At 36.2% G+C, this 9,921-nt stretch overlaps 1 protein-coding gene across 2 annotated transcripts; it reads left to right on the top strand.

Moving 5' to 3' along the window:
- The first annotated feature begins 208 nt into the window (after positions 1–208).
- LOC306845496 (alpha-1-antitrypsin-like) lies at positions 209–8,436 on the top strand. 2 transcript variants are annotated; one of them, XM_079378343.1, is made up of 5 exons: positions 209–332; positions 6,462–6,862; positions 6,944–7,232; positions 7,373–7,517; positions 7,636–8,436. In XM_079378343.1, the coding sequence occupies exons 2-5, from the start codon at positions 6,469–6,471 to the stop codon at positions 7,831–7,833; spliced, it is 1,026 nt and encodes a 341-aa protein (XP_079234469.1). In that variant the 5' UTR covers positions 209–332; positions 6,462–6,468; the 3' UTR covers positions 7,834–8,436. The 2 variants fall into 2 exon arrangements, with proteins under 2 accessions (XP_079234469.1, XP_079234468.1); XM_079378342.1 differs by lacking the exon at positions 209–332 and adding an exon at positions 5,914–5,989 and having other exon boundaries at positions 6,245–6,862.
- Positions 8,437–9,921: the final 1,485 nt, after the last annotated feature.

Raw genomic sequence — 9,921 nt, 5'->3', positions numbered from 1 at the left:
TACAAAGACACCAGTGAAGGTCATGTGAATGTTGCTTGTCAGATAAAGTCATACAATTTCCAGTCAAGGTCTGTGAAGATATGAGGTTATGTCTCTGGTTGGTGTTTTGGTCACAGTACTGTATGACAGATTTTTGGCCAGTGTGTATGGCTAGTGAGTGAGATGAGATTAGTGAATAGACTCTGGATAAACCCAAGAGAAATGTGACACGCGAGGACCAGTGTGTATCTCATATGGTCACATGTCCGGAAAGCGTCTCAGACAAAATGGGTTTTTCAGTTCATTACTCTGTGAATTGCTCACCAGGTTGGAGCATCTGCTTGATTTAACTGGTGAGTGATTGCTTTACATGTACATATTGGCTATATTGAAGCCTTGAGCGTTCTTTTTCTGTGCAAGAGACTTTATGAACCCAAGAGAGAGTGAGGAGTAATTTAGGAAGACCAAGTAGGAAATGTTGCACCGTGTTTAACATGTTGTTTAGCAAAAAGGGGCATTTAAAATGACAGTGAGGAAAAGAAGCAATTGTGTATTATATAAACTGAAGTTCAAGAATGTTGTTAAAGAAATAGTTTTGGGGAAAAATGTACACATGTCCAGGGATTCAAAATGTAGATGAGTTTGTTTCTTCTACAGATGTGGAGAAATTTTGCATTATATCACTTGCTCACCAGTGGATCCTCTGCAGTGAATGGGTGCCGTCAGAATGAGAGTTGATAAAAAGCTAATAAAAACATCATAATAATCCACAAGTAATCAAAATGACTCCAGTCCACCAGTTAACACCTTGTGAAGCAAAAAGGTGCGGGTTTGTATTAAACAAATCCATCATTAAGTCATTTTTATTTTTAAACGGTTGATTTTGGTCCTCTATTCATAATATTGCATTCTCCAGTGAAAAAGTCATCTATTCTGAATCAAGAGAGAGAAATGCACAGATCAAGCACTGTATACCATAGGCAAAACAAGTTTTAAACAAATAGAGATTGACTTTTTCAATGGAGGAAACGTAATGGATATTTTGGTCAGAAGCAACAGTTTAAAGTGATGGATTTGCTTCTTTTAAACACACAGCTTTTTAATTGATCGACTGGAGTCGTGATGATTACCTTTGAATTTGAACTCTCATTCTGACTCACACATTCAGTGCAGAGGATCCAGTGGTTAGGAACTGATGTAATGCTAAATGTATCCAAATCTGTTCCTATGAAGAAACAAACATTTACATCAATTTCAGCAAATTGGATGAACTAATCCTCTAAGATGCATTTTGGAAAGTGGATGGTATGGCCCATAAATCAACTGCAAAACCATTCCACCCAGTATTTCAGGAAAAAAAAAAAAAAAAAAATCTATTACTTGCATATGGAAGGGTGCACATCCCTCAAAAAGCCCATGGAACAACAACACATCAAACTCTTTACACTGAGGACATTTATATTCATAAACATCTGGTGTGTATTAGGGAACAATAAAATAAAGGTGAAAATGTGCATTTGTGGATGGAAAGTGTGTTATGAGAATCATGGGTCTGAAACATAAAATGAAACTTGGAAAAGGATCAAAACATTAAGATGCAGACCCCCCAACTGCTATGACATTGAGTCTCCGTAATAAAAGAGTAAACTAGTTCCAATTCTCTAGAGCCGGTAATGAGTTTGACTAATCTCAAAATTGTCTTTAAATGTAAGGGGTAATGTAGAGTTTAATTACTCAATGATTCATTTACTTCTGAAAACAAAACAACGGATAATGATGTCAACTGTTTATACATATCAAATAATGTAATGTGTTTTAAATGACAAATATAATGTCACTTTAAAGTGTTTAATTTTTTCAATAAAGTGGGTACAAATATGGAAATAAACTTAAAAGCTCCACGTGAATTTAAATCACTATGATTTAAATTCTGAAAATACTGTATATAGTCTATAAGCACATTTAAATAACACTTTTGATCCTAAATGTTCACTATGAACTTGATCTACTTTGAGATTGCAAGTTACTGGGCATCTTTACCGAGTCTATTATGTAACTAATTCTGAGAAAATTCAATTTTGTGAACTGATAAAACAAATATAGTATTGCTGTTAATGCAAAAAATAAAACTGAGCTGTTTACTAACTTGAGACGTAAACATTACATGGTGAAAACAGCATTAGATGAACAGCAACTTCCTGTATGACATAATTAGTGCGCTTGTTGAACAGCTGAACAAGGTTAAATATCAGTAACATGAACACTCATCATTCTCAGATGCTTGTTAATGAGTATTCTGGAGTTGTGCCATGCCTAGGAGGATGCTAATGTAGGCTCATGGAAGTATAAATCATACATTTTATAGTAAACAAGTTATTGGGGGTATTCACTTCATGAGCATGAATGCCTCTTTCTTTCTGACTGGACCCTTTAATAAAGCTTAATGAGTTTTAATTGACTGAGATTACTGCTGCCCCCTGCAGGCTTGATAACTGTGCTCAAGAACCGCAAGCAATAAGAAACAATCAGTGTAATAATTAGCAGGACAGAGAGATTGCAGCTTAACAAAGCTTTAAGTAAGCAGCCTTTTGTTAAGAATGAGTTCCAGAATGTTTGTATTCAGAGGCCAAGAGTGAGGTTTTCTGTAAATTGCCTTTTTCTTTTCTGGCAAAGCATATCTGTTTTGGGTAAAACTCAAAGATCTATTTTTATCTGTTTTCATCAGATAATTAAATTGAATCAGCGTTGACGTACATCGGGTATGACAATTTGTTTCAAATTCATTTACTAATTGAAGAAATGGCTAATGACTAATGTTCCTAATCTTGAGAAATTGCTGCCAGCTGAGGCTCAAATTTACAGAAAGATCCTTATTACCTCAAGATGTTAGGTCAAGCATTTGTCTGACATTGAAATTGAGATTGATCATATCAGCATTAGCTAAATTGCTTGAAGCAGACACACGATTGTCCAAAAAACCTTAACGTGATTGGTTTTGAGAGTAATATCAATTTCCTGAACACAGAGTTTCAAAAGTTCAAAACACAAAAGTTTCTTTGTTTTGTTGCATTACTTCTGTGGCGACACAATGTCTGTACTATTTAAAGAAAGAACACTCAACTCAATCAAGACTTATAGTAAGAACTTAAATTCTTCTAGACTGATTTTAATTTTAAGCATTCAATTCAAACTAAGTGATACTGTCTCTCTTGCCGACATTGATTCTCTTGCTCAGATCAGGAGACTATAAAGTGCTTCATTAACAAACTGATTTTACAGTATATACATAAATTAGATAAAATTATCAAGTGTTTTATCCAGAATGTTATAAACAAAATCCATGGTGAATCTGATGGGATAAAGACAGACCATCTGTCAGTTAGCATGTTTTCAGAGTGATTTCCCTACTAATTAAATGAGTTGAAATGCACTTGAAATATTCATACCTGAACATTGTAAACAAAGTATTAACAACAGCATCATCCATCTTAACTTACTAGGAAGAATGGATCAGCGTCTTCAAGCAAGTCCCCCAAACCACTGAACAACTGAAAGAACATTCTTCTGACTAATTTCAGAACAACCTCCAATGCTTCCCCTGGAATTCACATAGAGTTAAATTTGCTATCAAGTTCCTTTAGTTATTCTCGTTTTAGACATCTCACTTTATAAGTGGTCAGGAAACAGATCAGTATTTGGCATAGAGATGGTCATCATTCTCATACACACCCACTCACAAGTCACAATTTAGACATTGTGTTTTAATGCTCTCCAGCTTCCACATGCCTGGAAGTTTTACATATTTATAAAAGAGATGAGAAAATCTAAGAAGATTCTAAGAAGCAATGGAAGGTTGCAGGTCTGCTTAATTATATTATGTAATCTATGGCATCATTTTTTATAGATCTTTATTGCATCATTAAACAGATGCCAGGCCATTAGGCAGGACACTGTTATTTAAGACACTCATTGCCAGACACTGCAAAAAGGCATTTATTATTAAGTTTTTTTAAACATTTTTTTATTGCCAAGCAAGGGAATGAAAAAGTGGGTAGTAAATCTTTGAATAGACAACAGTGATTTTAAATAATTAATCATGGCTGCTACAGTATGTTCATCCTTGAAGTTACCTGTAAAAATGTACTGAATGTGAACAAAAGTTTGCAGTCCATTTCCCTATTCGTGATTAGGCTAAAACTTGGTGTGCAAACAATTTTCACTCGGAAATTGCAAGTAAATTTCATAAAGAAACAAAGAAACAGCAAGTAACAAAACACTGAATTAAAAGTAGAAAGACTTGAAGTTATATTCTCCTGCAAATTGTACTCTAATAAGCCTTGTTACCTAAACACATCTTGTTGGCATGTAGTGCTGTTGCGCTTTGGGCGTCCCAAGTTCGAGTCCCGGCTCGCAGATCTTTTCTGATCCCCCTCTCTCTCACCCACTTTGCTTCCTGTTGACCTATACAGTCCTGTCTAAATAAAGGTGTAAAACGCCCAAAAATAAATCTTTAAAAAATAATCTAAAAACGGTGTACGGTGTAGATAAGTGTTATTATAAAAGTGTAAAATTCATTCACCTTCCTTTTTTAAAACAACTGAATGTAGTTATGTGTATTATTGCGATTTGGAGCCCCCTACTGTTAAGGGAGTGGAATTCATCAACGAAACAGAAGCCATTCGGCATATTATAAGTCAGTGTAACATCAAAATGATTTTGAAACTGATATTTTGAGGTAAAAAACTTAAATACTGTTGCTTTAAATACTTGTGTTTAATAGTTCATTTTCTTTGTGGACTGAAGTACCAGAAAGACCAGGGGCCAGCAGCGGTTTTCTGAGTTCACACTATTCCAGTCCTAAATCACACCTTTCAGCTTTCCTTGCTGCCTGACAGATCTGAAGAAGCTGCACTTGTGTCTCAGTAGTCTACATCTAATTGCTTGCAGGCCTCTCAGCAGCCTGGTATTAATTCTTTCTGACCCCATGAGCCATTGATTCCACTCCATTTGTCCTTTTCCTTCTCATTAGTGTTAGTTTCTAATTATGTAAGACTTACTGGCAACTGAAGAGCTTTTAGCCCCTCCAGAGAACCCTCCAACAAAACATGGGTTTAGCAAATGAGCTCTCAGGATGTCTGGGGAAGCATTGTAACACACAATGCTGAATTATGGAGACTTGGCAAAAATTATACACGTGTGCACAGTGCAAACGCAGATCGACCTCACAGCATGCAAGCACTGACAGCTGACAGCAGGAGAGAGCTAGCTGTGAGGTCTGATTAACAAGTTCAGCCAGGGGTGCCGCTATGGTTTCTGGGGGACCCGAACAGCAAATTGACTCGGGTCCCCTCAAATCACATTCTGGGGTTGTATGTGCTCAAAAAAGGTCTCAGCTGCGTGGAGCAAGAAAAAAAAAAGTACAAAATCCCTAAACTGTAATTCTAAAGATCCCTCCTGAATAAACTCAGCAGGTCTCAATTTGTAATAATGCATACAAGCAGGATGATTTGTTGTTTGAAGAAAGCTATTGGCTGAAACATCTGCTCATTGGTCTGTTTTTAGTTCACTGCATTTTGTGTGTGCGTGTGTATTTAGCTGACAATGAAGGTCAATGGCTTCCCTTCTCTTTACCCAGCCTACATAGTTGTCTTTGTGTATTTCAACAGCAAGTGCATCAATACGCAGAAGGTCACCTAAAGAAGGTCACTAGAATTAAACTATATTAAAATTGACTGTACTTTATAATGAAATATATAATGAATATGGAATCAGTTTGAAAATGATATCAAGTACGTATCAGCTGTCATCTCATCAGTGTGGGTAAACACCGCAAACGTTTATTGACTGCACTGATTTGAGTCCATTCTTAGTAGTTAATAATTACTTTTGTTTGCAGAGAAAAATAAAATGTAAACAGAGTAGAGGTTGTTTTATGATCAAACTTCAGGACATATACTTTAGAACTCTGTCCAGTCTGGGGAAAGAGAAACAGCAGCTGTCTGGTGGAAAGGTGGGAAATTTCTGTGTTCACTAGATGAATCTTAGAATTATTAATCAATTATATACTTTTCAAACTCTTTAGTATGTTGTTTGATATATTTATGTAAAGTTGATCTGTTAGAAGAACAGACGAACATAAAGAGTGGAAAATAGGATGAAGGAATTACGAACAGTTGTTCTTTGTCAATATGTTAAACTGTCCTGACAATTTGCTGCGTTTCTGTCAATAAAATGTTGGAAAGCTCTTTCTGTTCATTTTCCTCAGGGCCTGCAAACGAGACCATGGAAAGGAGCATCATATATTTGTGGATTTGTGCTTTTGCAGTAGTTCATGGGAACCAAGAGACTTTAGCACAACCTCCCATCAGCGATAAACTTCCGTCATTGATAAAGATGAATAATGATTTTGCTTTTCACCTGTACAAGAGGCTTGTAGAAATGCCTGATTATCAGTCCAAGAACATCTTCTTCTCTCCCTTTAGTGTGTCCATGGCCCTTTCTGAGCTGTCTTTAGGAGCTGGTGGAGAAACCAAAAAGCAGCTTCTCAGTGGCATTGGCCATAACAGCTCGGTCTTCAGCACTGAAGAAATGCACCAGATGTTCCGTAGTCTCCTGGAAGAAATCAACCGGAGGACAGGGGTGGACATTGATGTCGGTAGTGCTCTATATGTCAGTAACAAACTAAAGCCCCTTCCTGAGTTTTTGGAGAAGATGAAGGCGTTTTACCACTCTGATGGCTTCACTGTGGATTTCAGTGTCAAAGAAACACTGGATAAAATTAACATGTATGTGAAGAAAAAAACACATGGGAAAATAGACCAAGCTGTTGATGATCTGGAATCTGACACTTTGCTGTTTCTTCTCACTTACATATATTTTCAAGGTAAATACACACACACCTACTTTTGTAGATATAATGCCATTCTGTCAGATCCCTTTAAAAATGTCACTCTTTCTTCCCAAGGAAAATGGGACATGTCATTTGACCCAAGCAAGACCCATCAAAGTACATTTCATGTGGACACTGAGACCACAGTTCCAGTACAAATGATGCACCAGTACGCATCCCTCAAAGTTTATTATGATGCCGACCTCACTTCTAAAGTCCTCTGTCTAGACTACAACGACTCTTTCTCCATGTTTCTGGCTATCCCACATATAGACATATCTGTTGAAGCTAAGACCATCAAAGATCTTGAGATGGCCATCTCTAGACAGCACATTGAAAAGTGGAAGACAGCTGTCAGAAAAAGGTTGGTTGGCATAATTGTTTAATGTACATCAAAAGTAAGGTTATCCCGACTGATTCATTAACGCTTTTAGATGTTCAAATGTTTCTAAGATCAATAACTCCAGATGGACCAGCCAGTCAATGATTTCTCTTGTCCTTCAGAAAAGTTAACATCTATGTCCCCAAGCTATCTCTGAAAACATCATATTCCCTGAAAGAAGTTTTGAAAGGACTGGGCATGGCTGATATGTTTACAAATAAAGCCAACTTCACGGGAATTTCAGAGGAAATGAGCTTTATTTCAAAGGTAAAGTTTCTAGATCACTTTCTAAATTATGATTTAAAATTAACTGAAGATATATAATATACTATTCAATATAAAAAAACATCCATTTTTAAGAGGAGTCACTTTGATTCACTTTCAGGCTTCGCATAAGGCCACTCTGGATATAGATGAGAAAGGAACTACCGCAGCAGCAGTGACAAGAGTTTCATTCAGCCTACTGTCCTACAACCCAATGTCATCTTTGCGTTTTGACAGTCCATTCATGATCTTTATCACTGACCAAAAAACTGACAGCATCCTCTTCTTTGGAAAAGTTGTCAATCCAGCGGAAAAATAGTAAAGTGACATTCAAGATCTCATGACAACATTAGCCAGCAGGTGGCTATGACTTAAACATTATTTTGCTGACGCTACAGTTTGCATATGTTGATATAGGACAGAGGTACTCAGTCCTTCTAGAGGTTCACCTTCCTGCAGAGTTTAGTTCCAATGCATATCAAACAATTGAACCAGCTTATCAAGGTCATTGGATTTACTTGATTGTAATGGCAGGAAAGTGGACCTGCAAGACTGAGTGAGTACTGACAGGCAGGAATTGCTAGATCTGTTTCCTCTGATGAATGCTGGCCACTTGTTATAATGTGCTGGTTAGGTATTTATTGAAGCATGGCAGCTGGTTTGAACTGGTTTAAACTGGTCCTTACTTGGTCATGAGCTGGTTTAAGCTGGTCATGTGCTGATCCTGAGCTGGTCCTAAGCAACTAGCTACTGCTCAGGACCAGCTCAGGACCATCTTAAACCAGCTCATGACCAACTAAGGACCAGTTTAAACCAGTTCAAACCAGCTGCCATGCTTTGAAACATACATAACCAGCATATGCTGTTTTTTTTCAACTGGAAAGAAGTGTTGTAAAAACTTAAGTAAAATTCAGATTCTGGCAAAATTGGTCTTTGTCTTACATTACTTTCATACACAAAAACATACCTTCGAACAAATACACTGATATTTTAACATGGCAATATACACAAAAATACTTGCTTAGAATCTCGTAACTCAGAAATGTACAGCCATTCAGTAACAAGTTTGAGCCCTTGCCTGTTGTCAAAAGGACAAAACTGTAGAGACTAATACAAGCACAAACAGAAGCAGTCAGACCTGCATGTAAGCTCACTGGAGAATGGAGGTTCAGTATTACTCTGATTTGAAAAACTAACACTGGACTGGTACAACTTGACTCAAACAAACACATTCCCTTGGAATCGTCCTAATGTTTCTTAGCCTCACCCATGAGGTCAGCTGCCTGTGCCTACAATGCTTCCCATGTGATGGAAAACTGAATAGAGGCAAGATCAACAAATTATGAAAGTTTGATTGCAACATAGCAGCTTTAAAGGAATTTTATAGCTCTTTGCAGGTTTTATTAGCCAGTTTTACGAGGAGCATTTACATGTGGTATTTTGGCAGCTCGGTATCATTGTATAGTTTAAGTATGCCGATTATAACAATAAAATAGATTTTTTTTAAACAAAGGCACCAATGCTAAATGTAAAATTATAAAATAATTTCAACTCAAATCATAATGTTAAATTATATAACATAATGAAAATGACTAAATAATAAAATTTAATCTCTGCGTCTGAGTTGTGATTTGTTTGTGAAATTTATTTTGCTACAATGACTGGTTTTGATTTCTTTGGTGAGTTTACATAATTTCAACTCAAATTATAATGTTAAATTATATAATATATTGAAAAAATTTAAAATAATTTCATTTCATCTCCACTTTTAGGTTGTGATTAGGTTATATTTTGTTATAATGACTTTTGTTGACTGTAGACATATGGATTCAGTGGACGGTTGCCAAATATATAAATACATGGACATGGAATATTGATTTGAAATATTGATTTTCTTGTATGCAATATTAAAACTTTTGGTAAGAAAAAAAAATCCATTAGATAATATACAAAATAGTCTGTCAAAAAACAAGACAAACACTAGAACAATATTAGTTTACTAATAACGTCGGCATGAAGCGGAAACTGCAATCATATTTTCTTCATATTTAAGTGAATTGGCTTCTCAAATGAGAAACAAATGTAGGGCATCACTTGGTTTTGTCCATTACAAACTGATTGGACCATTGTTGCTGTCGGATTGTTCTGATTTCATGGTGCCACTTTCAGTTGTCTGGGTGATTGGTTGCATTACCATGGATGGACATCAGCAAGTGCACTGTAGAAATGGTGATTTACTTTGAGAACATTTTCACTCCGAAATCACTTGTAAATTTACTTGGAATTATAAGTAAAATATACTCTAATAATCTGTTTTATTTACAATTTCGATTGGCCAAGGCTGACCAATTGTGTATTCCAGAGAGCCATATAACATCAATAGCTAAATGCTTATAGACTTTATAAG

Source organism: Barbus barbus, assembly GCF_936440315.1.
Source record: "Barbus barbus genome assembly, chromosome: 25".
NCBI classification, from domain to species: domain Eukaryota; kingdom Metazoa; phylum Chordata; class Actinopteri; order Cypriniformes; family Cyprinidae; genus Barbus; species Barbus barbus.
This window is presented reverse-complemented; position numbering and strand designations above follow the sequence as displayed.